This window comes from Siphateles boraxobius, unplaced genomic scaffold (genome assembly GCF_051911475.1).
Source record: "Siphateles boraxobius isolate OS27281-9 unplaced genomic scaffold, OSU_SipBor_1 66, whole genome shotgun sequence".
NCBI lineage: Eukaryota > Metazoa > Chordata > Actinopteri > Cypriniformes > Leuciscidae > Siphateles > Siphateles boraxobius.
In genome coordinates, this window is record NW_027509193.1 from 19,619,948 (window position 1) to 19,634,268 (window position 14,321).

The 14,321-nt window shown below is 36.9% G+C and overlaps 2 protein-coding genes across 2 annotated transcripts; both read left to right on the plus strand.

Moving 5' to 3' along the window:
* The first annotated feature begins 1,623 nt into the window (after positions 1-1,623).
* LOC143721916 (uncharacterized) lies at positions 1,624-7,925 on the plus strand. The gene is made up of 6 exons (XM_077212845.1): positions 1,624-2,714; positions 4,813-4,880; positions 5,027-5,095; positions 6,511-6,562; positions 6,656-6,692; positions 6,784-7,925. Exons 1-6 carry the CDS (start codon positions 2,117-2,119, stop codon positions 6,845-6,847), a joined length of 888 nt encoding a protein of 295 aa, XP_077068960.1. The 5' UTR covers positions 1,624-2,116; the 3' UTR covers positions 6,848-7,925.
* Positions 7,926-8,155: 230 nt separating this feature from the next.
* On the plus strand, positions 8,156-14,317 carry nosip (nitric oxide synthase interacting protein). The gene is made up of 10 exons (XM_077212844.1): positions 8,156-8,397; positions 8,636-8,711; positions 8,848-8,953; positions 9,111-9,192; positions 9,283-9,418; positions 12,022-12,164; positions 12,548-12,664; positions 13,636-13,706; positions 13,833-13,941; positions 14,034-14,317. The coding sequence occupies exons 2-10, from the start codon at positions 8,642-8,644 to the stop codon at positions 14,103-14,105; spliced, it is 906 nt and encodes a 301-aa protein (XP_077068959.1). The 5' UTR covers positions 8,156-8,397; positions 8,636-8,641; the 3' UTR covers positions 14,106-14,317.
* Positions 14,318-14,321: the final 4 nt, after the last annotated feature.

Genomic DNA, 14,321 nt, shown 5'->3' on the forward strand with positions numbered 1-14,321 from the left:
ATCTCTAATTTGCTATGTTGCCTGAGAGAGCCAATCACTTGTATATTTTTTTATGACATATCGACAGGCGAGTGACCCAGGTGGAGCACAGGCTGAGAGCTAAATGGTTTTATGAGGGAGGAGGACTTTATTTTAACAACTTCTGGTCTGAGTGCAGTATCATGAAAAAAGTGGGTCATGTAAAGATGCCAGGCCATACGCACTCAGATGTTCTCCTCAGAGTAGAAAGAGCAGGATCAAGGAAAAGTGAAGGATCAAGGACATGATATCTCAGAGGCATGTCTGCTTACATATCCATTTTCAACCACATTGCAATTTAACATCTTGCTGCTTCCCCCACCCCACACTTCCTATAGGAAAAACAACCGAGAAACACTTCATAGTTCAACCTATTAGGTATCATGAACAAACCATTTTTATGCAGCATGTATTAATCTATGTTAATGTTTTTTTTTCTTCGTAAATAAAAATATTGTTAATTTATGTTCATTAATTATACTAATAATATTAATATAGAGATTTTACACATTTTTATTGAACTATTTATATTTTTAATATAATCATGGTTATGATTAATAATAATTATTAAACTAAATATTTGTTAAATATAACTAAGCTAAAAGTAATTTACATAAACATTTATAAATGTACAATGTTTTAAAATCAAAATAAACTTAAATAAGAGTATACTGTTCATTAATGATAGCATGAAACCTAATTAACTAAAGTTAACAAATTTAACCTTATTGTTATGAGATATTAAAGGAATCTCGTGTGTGTGTGTGTGTGTGTGTGTTTCCTATGGTGACATTTCAGTCACTTGCAGTGTTCATAAAGTGCATCACTGCAGTGATTTGGTTGATAATCGACAAAAAAAAACAGCCACTAAAAAAGGAATGAGGAATACAGAAGGAAAAGAATATAGATACTGTAGATTGACTGGGGGCAGTTGTGTGGTATGCTGGGGCTGGAGCGGGTCTACAGGGAGTCAGTGGTGCACTGTGCCAGGGAAGGTCACATTACCCTGACTGTGGTAGAGCAAGGTTTTAAATAGAGAGACTCACACCCCACCCAGCCCTCAGCACACTATTCTGGGGATACATGAGAGGGAATGGGTCAGACAGTGCTGTTACTGCCATAGTCGATTGACAGATGACTGTTCAGAAAAATCAAAGTGGAAATCTTATCAATTAGTGTGTGCATGTGTGTGAGAGAGTTTCTATACATCAACTTAATGTTTTTATTTTTTCATTGACGACTGGATTGATGACCATCACAAATGAATGAACTCATTGTAAATTATTTCATGCTGCATGGACACAATAAAATCCTAAACTTGGTGCACGTTCAGTCATCTACATGAATTGCATTCTTCTGCAGATGTTTGTGTTAATCACTCCGTCTCTCATTTGGTTTTATTCAACAATTCCTCCTCTTTGCTCATTGTCTTGATATAGATCTTATTATCCCACCCCTTTCCTCCACCCTCTGCTCTCGATATATGGTCATACTCTCCTTGGAACCCCTCCTCCGTCCCACTGCCATCTCTAAAGTTATCATGGAGTATGCAGGCGGCCTCTCTTTCTCACACCTCCAGCCTAAAGTGCACGGTCGGTGGTTGGTGGTATGGCAGCCAGCACTTGGCCCTGTCACTCATTTGCCCCAGGCCCCCGCCCCCATCTCATTTTACCCCCGAGTTTGTCTGTCTGTCTGTCTCTGCACCAGTAGTGAGGTCCGTGCTGCAGACACCGCCTTGCCCACCACACAGCTCTTGGTAGTCTTGAAGAGCTAAATCAACGCAGAGGAATTTTTTTTTCTATTTTTCAGAAATCTACAACAGACACCAGGTGCGAAGGGATCCCTGTCGTTTTCGTCTGTCATTGGGAACAAACGTGTGGACTATTGGAATACTTTGGACCTCTTTACTCGCCACCTGTTCTACCTCGCCATAGTCTGGGTGCATCTGAGCGTCTGTGTGATCGCGTGAGTGTGTTTGAGAGTGTGTGTGACTTAAGTGGATCCAGGTGGTGTCTGCGTTGGGGTTTGGTTTGACAGGTGCACGTGCAGGAGCATTGCACTGTGGTTCCTGTGTTTGGATTTACTGCTCTGATCAGACATGGCTACTCTGAGAAGCTTGGTGCTGGGGCTTTTACTGGCCCTGCTGTGCTCCTTCCAGACACCGCTGGCTCCCTCATCATCTGTCAAAGCCCAGGATCTGCCACTCATCCGCGAGGAAGGCCTGATGGCTGATGATGATGACGACGATGATGATGATGACGACGATGATGATGATGATGATGATGATGATGATGATGATGATGATGATGATGATGATGATGACGACGACGATGATGATGATGACGATGATGATGATGATGATGACGACGATGATGACGACGACGATGACGATGACGACGACGACGACGATGACGACGATGACGACGACGACGACGATGACGACGACGATGATGATGATGACGACGATGATGATGATGATGATGATGATGATGATGATGATGATGATGATGACGATGATGATGACGATGACGATGATGACGATGACGACGATGATGACGACGACGATGATGATGACGACGATGATGATGACGATGATGATGATGATGACGATGATGACGATGATGATGACGACGACGATGATGACGACGATGATGACGATGATGACGATGATGACGATGATGATGATGACCATGAAGGTACGTAAAGTTGCTCTCAAAGTGTCATTGAATCCCCCTGTAACTTAGCGAATCATCTGCCCCCTCTCTTAGCCCTCCATAAGTATTTTCAGCAAATTGGGAAAGAGAGGGGAGGAGCAAGGGGGGCCTTTTGGCCACTCCCACTATCTGCACCTCAGCTCTGTCTCAAAACGTTGCTCTTGGCCTGCTGTAGTTGAGGTCCAATCAGTCGGTCATGTTATCCAATCAGATCACTCAGAGCTTAGCGCAAGCCCCACCTCCTCCCCTCTCCAGCTGTCCATCACCCTGGCTGTCTTTGACTCTCTCTGTCTTCTCTTCCCTGCCTAAATAGAGCTATGAGTTCTGTGGGCCCTCTGAAGGCGGACTGCTTGAAGTCCTGACGTGCAGTACAGTACAGTGCTTATGAACTGAGGACTTAAGAGAGAAAAGAGAAAAAACAAACCCAGCGCTGCAGTCTGAGCCCCAGGCCTTACTCTGGCCCAATAGATCAGATCGTTCTTTGATTTTTGTCTCGTTTTGAAAGAGCGGGTTCCAACCTTTCCTTCATCCCTCTATTTGTCCTGTTTGAATTTGGAATCTTCTGCATTTGTGTCACCGTGTGAAACTACAGAGAAAGAAAGAGAGAGAGGCAGATGTAGTGGGGAAATTTAACATGGAGAGAGAGCAACGTGAAGAAGTAGGGTCTGATAGAGAAAGAGAGAGAGAGACAGGAGGATGTTGGATGGTTGAGGGGAGTATAGGAAGGCAGACTGATTGGACAGATCGGTTCTAGATTCTCTCTCTTTCACTACATCTCCCAGATCTCATTCTTTCTCTGTAGAGATTATCTGTAACAGAAGTGACATGTACCCCAACCTGATCTGTCTGCTTGTAAAGTCATTGAGTGGTTTTTAAATGACCTATTTGGATCAATAAAAGTTTCATATGTTATCTCTATTTATGCTAATAATTATTTATTTCATTATCCTTACCAGAAAGGATTCTCATTCTTTAAATAGTTGTGAAAAAGGAAAAGAAAAAAAACTCATCCCTCTTTATGTACATTCTCCAATTCTTAAACATGTACTATTGCTGTAATATTACAATTTAGTTTTCTAGTTTTTTTTTTTTTCATTGAAATTAAATGAGTAAAACAGACAACTGGAAACGTACAGTGAGCAGTCAGGGACAATACGTATGAAGTGTTTTAAGGACAAAACTAAGGCTGCAGCAGTGGAGAGGTAGCAAAAGAGAGAGAATGTTCATTCATAATTTACATATTCATGTTGATACAAACAGAAAGTATCACAAGGGAACAGGCAATACAGCAACTATCAGGAGATGCTAAAATATGACTGTTTAGACTGAATCCTTTTTTCTGTTGTTGCTGTGTGTTTATTTTTTTTAATAATTTGTGTTCCTGTTGTTTGTTTTTCATTATCTGTTTAGTGTAATATCTGCTGTGTCATCATTATAAGCAGCACAATGGTGTTGTACAAGGCACCACATATTTAAACCCTACTCTGAAACGAATAAATCAAATGATCCTGTGTTGCCAGTGTAATTTCTGTTACCTCTGTTATTTATAACACAGTGTATGTCTTGAAATGTTTGTAAGCCTAAATGAATTAACATTTTTGACAAAGGTTTTTTTTTGTGGATAGCATACTTGTAATCAATACAGAGACTTTATAGTGATAGCCCATAAATTGCCTACTGTTTTTAGAGAACAACCTAAATTCATCGTTAATAATAATTTGATGTGATGATTAAATTGTGATTAACATAAAACGTAAAAAAATATATACAATAACTGTGTAGTCTGTTATACACGGTAGTTAAATTTTTTGTCACTTTATGTTATCTCTTTGGATTATATTGTCTAGGGTGCGTGAGTGTGTAAAAAGTGTTCATATTCATATACATATACATACAGTTAATCACAAACATGTGCTGAGTTGTATGTGAGTGCATGTGTCTGGGAGAGTAAATGAGAAAAAGTGGTGTTCACGTGAGTAAGACTAATTCATTCTGTCCCTCAATAGGACCTTATTCACCTCACGCTTTACATACACGTCAATAACGATAAAAAACAAACAGCTGATAACATTTCTTTCAGATGATGACGACGATGATGATGATGATTATCATGATGGATCCATTTGCTCATTCTGTGCCCACTGTGAGGTAGGATCCCCTGAGCTCTATTAGTCTGATGAATTGGACAATGAGTTGTAGTCTACTTTTGCCCTCATTCAGCCTGTCTTACCTCAACCAGTCTTGCTTTGAATTTGGTGTTGATTTAGTCATTTGTCATTGATCTCTTCCCTCAGCATTGCGACAGCTGCGATGAGTGCCCATGTAAAAAAGGAGACGACTCTGAACACTGTGACTTCTGCGATGTGAGAAATCCACCACAAACACACATTTTCTTAGATAACTACAAAACTTTTGCTAAACAACTCAATACAAAACAATGCACACACTCAGTTCATGAAAGACCAGTAGCTCAACAATGTATGATTTTGCTCATTGAGCTATTACAGGTACATTTCATGAATTCGGTGTAGGCCTACTCCCCCCACAATATCGTTATATTGACTTTATCTTTTGAATTCATATTCAATTAATTGTTGTAAGAACTATTTTAATTATTAACTAATTTCATTCACATTATTTTCTCGCAATTCATTTTTTTTTTTTTTTTTTACCATTCTACCAAGTTATGGTAAATAAAGAGTTTTTCAATTACTAAAATCCATCACTATAGTTCCAAAACGAACTAGTCCCTGAGTGATTCACGTAATTTACCGTCTATTTGCAACCCTTTTAACTTTTTTGGGGTCTCTTTTTCACTGAAGGCTTAATTTGATTCTCTGTTCAGGAAACGTACCACCAAAATACAGCATCGAATTCACACATAGCTGATTAAATCCTAATTATGTGGTTGTCTGAAGCTAGTAAGCCTAATGCTCAAAAATAATGAATTGGTTGGTTAAACTTAAATTAAACTGATTAGTTCAATCAAATTAACTTTTATGAGTATTTATAACTTTTTTCGTCTTTTGAGTTCACAAAACTGACCCATTTTAAGTAATCTGAATTGTTTAATTGTTTTGAGTTTTATGAACTTGTTTCTTTTAATTTAGACAAACCTAAATTACATTGAAACAGGGCTGGAATTTTTATTTCCCAGCATGCTTTGCCATGACACCTTGAAAGGGAGAGTAAATGCTAAAATGACATGTTATAAGATTAATGTTAAATGGGAGATTTAGTAGTGTTTAATGTTTTGCTATGCTACTTTAAAAGAGTTTCTGTTATGCTGGGTTTTTAGGGGTTACCATTGGTGACGAGTGGAGCATGAGCTTGGTTGGAGAACAGAAAAGTGTCATATAATCGTATTCATTCAGCAAATGTTACGCTATCAGGGCATTGAGTTACCAATTAGCAAATTAGCATTTACCAAGTTAGCTAGTTAAAGCTAGCCATGTTTCTACCACTAAAATTATTTGAGTTGAAATTACATGATAATTTCTAAATTAAATGTGTGATTTAGCTTAACACAAATATTTCAAGATATGAGTAATTAAAATGTATAAGTACAAAATAAACAACTGCCAATTACGCTTAAACTTTGAATATTTAAAAAAAAAAAAAATTGATGTAACCTCATATTTTTTTTTTTTTTTTGCTAACTTATTCAGGTTTACAGTGTGGATATGGATATGGATGTATAAAAATACACATACACAATTATTTAAAAAATCATAGCATGAAATTATCAGGACATTTTAACTGTCTTTTGTCTCTTCAGGACTGTGGAAAGTGCTATATCTGTCCTGTTTGCGACACCGTCTGCCAGCCAGGTAATAAAAACTCTAGACAACAATATGCACATTTTAGTGGATAAAGTCTGATTATGTTATAAACTCATTACATATTTTACATTTTCCTCAAAGGTGGTTTTGTTGACTCCGTTTCTGGATCCATCTATAAGTAAGATATTATTCTCCTGCAAATAAACCTGCGATACTATAGTTGTTATAACCATGATTATATAATGATGTCATCTCTTCTCTTTTTTCAGGACTGTCGCGGATGTCTTTGATGATGATGACGACGATGATGGTGATGATGACGATGACAACTAAACACACTTCATACCACCATGTGGCCAAAAGAGGAACGTGTATTTGGGCGCTGCGCTTCACAGATTTTATTTACATTGTAGCGTTATGTTCATTGTCGTTAAGTTTTTTTTTCTCTTTTTGATGTAATCGCATCAAACGCTACAGTCCGGTCAATACATACACGTGGAATTTAAATAATTTCACTACCTTAAATTTAATTTGAAGTTCAATTAAGTTTATTTAATTGAATAACATGTTTCCCTTTTAAACAGTCTTGTTATTAACATAAGTTATGATATGAAATGTAATTGCAAACCTGTGTTGTTTTGACACTAGGCTACTTATGGAATAAAATGATGGGACGTTTTATTTATGTGTAAGTTCAATAATGCTTCTTTAAATAGCCTATAAAAAAGTGCATTTTATATCATTGTCGACACCATAATTTATGTTTTTCACTTATTTTCTGTCAATAGTTCAGCTAACGCAACCTGATTTCCAAACATGGGTTGTGATAATTATAGGCTACATAATTATGGCCTTAAATGGCCACCTCACCCAACTAAGTCTGTATCATCATATTTAGCCTAAGTCGTAGGCTGTTAAATTGTGCATTTATTTCTTCAGCAGAAAAACAAAAGGAAAAGTTCTGAACAGGAGAGGATTTTTAGATATTTGGATTTTATATATTTTGATAAGAATAAGCGCACTATATTAGGACACGATTCTAGTGGATCAATATGTACAAATACGTACAAAAGCTAAAATGTTTGTCTGACAATTGTCTAACAATATGTCATCTGCCAATCGCCATCTTGCAGTTGAAAACTATCAGCTACAGTTTGTAGTAAAGAACTTCACGGAACTTCATTGTGAGCATATTTAAGACACACAAAGATCTGAGAGAGAAGGTGAAACAGAGGCTATGAGCTAATTAGTAGGCTAGCTATAGGGTCAAGAATTCCCTTTCACACCAAGAACGATTAGCAAACTATCTTTGCTTCTACAAAAAGTTACGTGTTTAACGCCAGGTGGATTCTGATTGTCTGTCAGTGTGTTTAATAATCGTTCATCAGCTTGAATAAAACGTTCTGAAAAAGATTCCTCTGTATCTTTATTGACTCGTGCTGTTTCGTATCGTACTTGGTGTAAATTGTAAAATACTATTTTAGCAGAATATCTACGATAATCAAGTTAAAATCAATAATTCATTTATTTATAACAGTATTATTTATTTATTTATTTATTTGTTAGTTTAGTAAGTAGCCTTTTTGGGGATTTATTTTCTGGGGGGAAACTGATACCAACCATATGATACATGCCGCATGCGTACATATACGTATATTGGTATCATAGATGTGTATTCGTAAGTATATGTATATAGATATGTATACCGTATACATATCTATATACAGATATACATACGAATACACATCTATGATACCAAAGACTACAGTATATAGATGTTAACGATCTCTGTAAACTTTTATTCTGAAATTTATGCCAGGCACAGGTCATTTCCGGTTCACGATCGTTGGAGGTAAACAGCGACTTCTGCGCTTCTGAATACGGTAATACTCTTTGAAAGAACATATTGTGTTTGATTTATGTGTGTTTTATTTATATGTGTTAGTTTAGTAAGATGCACGACTATTATATATTTCCTGATAACCAATCCTCATCGCTAACGTTAACGTTACCTGAATAACGTTAAATTATACATCAGTGGGCCAACGTGTATTTATGTAAAACTGCGCATAAATCTGTTCACTAAACTCACTTAAACGATAGATTTTTGTTCTGTATAAGACAAACATGACTCGACATGGGAAGAACTGCACAGCAGGAGCCGTTTACACTTATCATGAGAAGAGGAAAGACACCGGTAATGAACCCCTGCTCTTATTTATCTATCTAACGACGTTTCTGTGGTGTTATGTCACTTAAATATGTTAATTATATTAACACATTATATATAGTTACTATAACAAATGATGTTGCATCTCTCTTGACATTTCCAGCCGCTTCGGGTTATGGGACACAGAGTGTGCGTTTGGGGAAGGATGCGATCAAAGATTTCGACTGCTGCTGTCTCTCCTTACAGCCTTGCAGGGACCCTGTTGTAACGTAAGTCACACTTTTACTCGTATAATTGTTTTCGTGGTGAATTTGTCTTTGCATGCGGTTATATAAGTGTTTATGCGGCCTTAATTCTATTATGTTGGATGTCACTGGCCAATTCGCATGTCAGCAGCTTGCGTTTGTTTATATTTGCTTACTGCAGTGAGGATGGATACATATATGAAAAAGAAGCCATTCTGCAATACATCCTTCACCAGAAAACTGAAATTGCCAAGAAAATGAAGGTTTGGGCACTTTTTACATATGTCTTTTGCTCCTAATGTAAAGGTCCTTTTCTGTTTGTTTAATAGACATGCATATATTTTTAAACTCAGGCATATGAGAAGCAGAAACAGACTTTGAAGAGTGAAGGCCAGCTGGAGTCCAAGTCTGAGGAGCGACAGAGAGCTGAGAAGTTCAGACAGAGAGAGAACAACATTGTCTCCAAGCCAATCAACCCCTTCACTTCAGGTATGGAAATTGGAGGATAAGATTAAACTAAAGCAGTGGTTCCCAAATTGGGGTACGTTAAGCGACGGAGGGATTAATAACATTTAACCGAGGATGTATTTCTAACTGGAAAAATGCCGTAAATGCATGACAATGTATCTCGACTATGTACCTTTGTAAAAGTGGGAATTTAGCACTTACTAGCACTAAGAACAAATATAGACACTAGGGATGCACCGATATGAACATTTTGGCCGATACCGATAACCGATAATTCTTTACATTTGAAAGCCGATAACCAATATATTGGCCGATAAATCTAAATTAAAAAAATGTATATACTTTGATAGCCTGTATACATAAACAAAAGGCTCACCATTAAAAGCCTTGTCTCAAACACTTTTAACATAAATCAAACATATACAATACAGTACAGCCTAGTTTGAACCAGTGTAAGATTCCTTAACTTTTAAAATAAATTTTACACTCCTATGGGCAACTTTCTTTATTAAAAAAATGGTAACACTTTATAATACGGTTTAATTTTGTTAGCATTAGTTAGCATGAACCAACAATTTTATAAGACATTTTTAAGAAAGTTGTATCTGTTAACATTAGTCAATGCACTGTGAACTAACATGAACACACATATTTTATTAACTACTATAACAAAGGCTATTGCTCTCTGTTAGTTAATGCATTAACAAATAAGACCTTATTGTAAAGTGTTATCAAAAAATCTATTGCCTAACAAAAAATAAAATACCTAAATAATGCAAACAAGTCATTGGATAACATTGGGCTGCATATAAAGAAACAAAATGGATCAATAAAGAAACAAAATGGATCAATAAAATGGAATCACCTCTGCACGGACAATAAGGAAATTATTTTTATCAAACCATATCGTTGATGAAAATAATACGAGAACAAAATAATGGTAGTTATTAATTATAACACAATGTTTTTGAAAAAATTAAACATTTTTAATATTACAGTGATAGTAAAAATCTTTAATAGCTTAATTACTGTTTCAAATGACATTGCTGTGTGAGCTGCGCGCGCTGAAGCTGAAGAGAACGAACGTTAAACCAAATCGCTTTGCTAGAAGGTTAATCAACTCAACGGTTGCTGAAGAATGCAAACCCAAAGAATTTACAAATTTATTACAATAGTGAATACAATTATAATTATATGACAGTCCCAATCATAGGTTTTAATGTTTTGCATTGTTGTTCAATCTGCGCGTGCTTAAGCTGAAGAGAACGAGCACCGGGAAACTGAAGAACTTTTCTAGCAGGCTGTTTAAATCCACGAAATGCATCATATGTGAGATTAATCAGATATTTATTTTACATCAACTTTATATTACGACTTATCTGCACAAAATGACGTGAATGCACAATCGAACTTGTGCTGGTCACAATGTTGTAGTAATCCCTGTTCTGGACGCGCTATTCCCACAACAACGCGCTGAAACACGGCAACTAAACCCAGAGAATTCACAACGTTTTATTACAATAGTGTTCTCATTATAATGGCATGTATATGACAGTCCCAATTATAGTTAGGAATGTGCGTTGCTGTTTGAGCTGCGCGCACGCTAAATAGGCTATAAAGATGATCACCGGTACAATGAAGCGCTACTGCATCGTTCATTAACTCAACCAAACGCATCCTATATTAGATTAATAATATAGGATAATATATATAATTATATATATAATAATACAGATATATATACACAAAATAAACATATTACAACTTACAATGGCACAGAATGCTGCGAATGCTCAAGAGAACTTGACTATGCTTGTCATGAAGGCTTAACTCCATAGATGCGCTCTTTCCAAAACAACGCGCTCGTCGCGCTGAAACACTGGCGAACAAGAATTCACAACATTCTTTTACAGGCGTTTTTATTATAGTGTTATGAAGCCTATGTGACAGATTTGTGCTGCACATGTTGCACTGAACTGTATCTTCCTTTTCGAAGTGAATCCAATCATTCAGAACCATCATGGCGAACAGCGCGCATCTCTCAACTGAAGTAAATAATCTATTATCTATCGGCTTTGATATATCGGCCAAATTTTCTTATCGGATCGATAACGATAACATCAAAAAAGACCATTTATCGGCCGATATCGATATATGGTCGATATATCGTGCATCCCTAATAGACACAAAAACATACCCTGTGTGAGTTTTAAATATATATAATATACATTTACAGAATTTACGAGCAAGACTACAATTGTTCCCAATTGTTCCCTTTGTCCAAAATATCCACAAAATTGCAAACGTGACATTGATTATTATACAACAGGTCAACCAAATAAAGGGTAATATTAAGGTACATTTTAAACAGCATTGTTGGTATTTGCTCTATTTTGCAACAAAAATAATAGTTCCAACGAAAGCCACAGCAGGACTGCAACGCACAGCGGTGTTTCATGAACAGACTGCAGTCTAAGTGCAAGAGAGGGGGTATGCAGAAGGATGGTAAATGCCTCAGGGGGTACGCCACTCTAAAAAGTTTGGGAACCACTTTAGTAAAGTATAACTCTATAAGATTACACATACTCCTGCTTGATTATGTATGTTAACTCAATTCTCTTTAGGTAAATCTAAAGATGATGAAAGCCAGAAGGGCTCAACCAGTTCTGACACTTCAGCAGGAGAGTCTAGTTCTTCTTCAGCTCTGCCCAGCTTCTGGATCCCCAGCCTCACACCAGAGGCCAAGCCCACCTTGGTTAAAAAACCTGTAGGTTTCTAGATCTGTCACTTTCCCCTCTCTGCCAGCCACGTGTCCCTAACCTTGGGTCTTCTGTTGTCTCATATCATTCATTGAAGAACATTACACAAGAGATTGTAATACCCTGAAATCAGTTTGCATGCTTCTGCCAAATGTTCCTTTGGTCGGTCATGATGCCCTTGATTGGTTTGTTTGTCCATCTCGCCTCCTGGTTCAATCGGTTTTCCACTCTGTGTGTTCACTAGCTTCTTGTCATGATTGTTGTCTATCACCCTGCATGAGGCAGATCAACATGCTCTCAATTCAAGTTATACACTTCACAAAGATATAATGAACTCTTTTGACCCAATCTATTATCGTTAACTGTTTTTCCTCCTCTCTTGCTTTTTCAGTCAAAGACAGTGTTCTGCCCCATGTCAGGACGTCCTTTGAAGATGAGCGATTTGATTTCAGTGCACTTCACTCCACTGGACCCCAGTCTGGACCGAGTGGCCCTCCTCACACGCCAAGTAAGAAGTAAACCATTGTGATCTCCCACCTTTTCCTCTATTTCTCCTGAGCTGCATCTCTCTGTTCCTATTTAATGCTTTATACACTGCAGTTTAAAAGTTTGGGGTCGGTAAGATTTACAAAATATTTTTAAAGTCTCCTTGGTTCAATAAGGCTGCATTTAGTTGTTAAAATATTACTCCACCACTCCAGTCTTCAGTGTCACACGATTCTTCAGAAATGCATCTAATGCTGGCTTAATAATGCTGTAACATTTCTCATTATTATCAATGTTGAAAACAGTTGTGCTACTTAAAGGGGTCCTATTATGCTTCTCTTTTTTTTAAATTTATGTATAAATACATGTTCTACTTTCTTTAGTTTGTAGTGTTGCTGTTTGAGCATGAAAAAATTTCTAAAGTTACAAAGCACAAAGTCACTCCAATCACAACACTGGTCCAGCCGACCAATCAGAGCACACAGCACGCTTGTTGGGAGGAGGGGCTTCATAATGACAGGAACTAAACAAAGCGTTACTGATAGACTAGAAAAAGAGGTGCTTCAACAATGTAAAATATGTAAAAACATTCAAGCATTAAAAACCTATTCTAGTAGACCATAAAATCAAGAAAAGGGGAATAATAGGTCCCCTTTAATATTTTTGTGTAAACTGACGCATTTTTTCAGGACTCTTTAATTAATAGACAGTTTAAAAGAACAGCATTTATTTGAAATATAAATCTTTTGTAACATTATAAAAGTCTCTCCTTTGGCTTTATCAATTGAATAAATTATCAATTTATCAATAAGCAAGTGTCTTTGCTGAATAAAAGTAATGAAATGTTTACATTAAATATTCCATATTTATATATGAAATATATTTATAAAAATTACGGACTCCAAACTTTTGAGCAGTAATGTATAATGACACTTTGAATTATTGTATACCTTGTTTTTTAACCATTCAGGAAATGTTTTACATGATCCTCAGGACAGATACGTGTGTGCAGTAACCAAGGACACGCTTGGGAACTCGGTGCCCAGTGCAGTTCTCAGACCCTCGTGAGTTTGACTTTTACATTGTTTATTCAACAAAAATGTATCTGGCTTCATACCTTTTTATACATTTAGTCCTTCCTCTCACTTCTAGTTTCTCTCTCTTTTTGTGTGTACTGTCTTTCCCTGAAGTGGAGCCGTAGTCACTATGGAGTGTGTGGAGAAGCTCATATGGAAAGACATGATTGATCCAGTGACTGGAGACAAACTGAAAGAGAAGGACATCATACCCCTTCAGAGGGTGTGTATAAGAGAAATAGTGCTGAAGAAAATGTCTCAATATGTCATAAATGCAGACAGTCAGTGTTTAAACATCTCTTTGCTCGTGGACAGGGTGGGACTGGCTTCGCGGGCTCAGGAGTGGATCTCAAAGCTAAAGAGGCCAGACCCGTTATGCAAGCATAAACGAGAGGATTGGACAACGCTTTGACCCTGTAAATATTATCATTCGTTTTGCAGGACCTTTTTTTTTTCTTTTAAGTGCTTTTGGGTGAGGGGTAATTGAGTAGATGCTAAATTTGTTTCTCTTTACCCCTAAAGATACTATCATGTTATGTGTACACTATATACAGTATGTTTTTCTTTTTAATAAATCATTCATTTTACACACTTTAAAAGTCA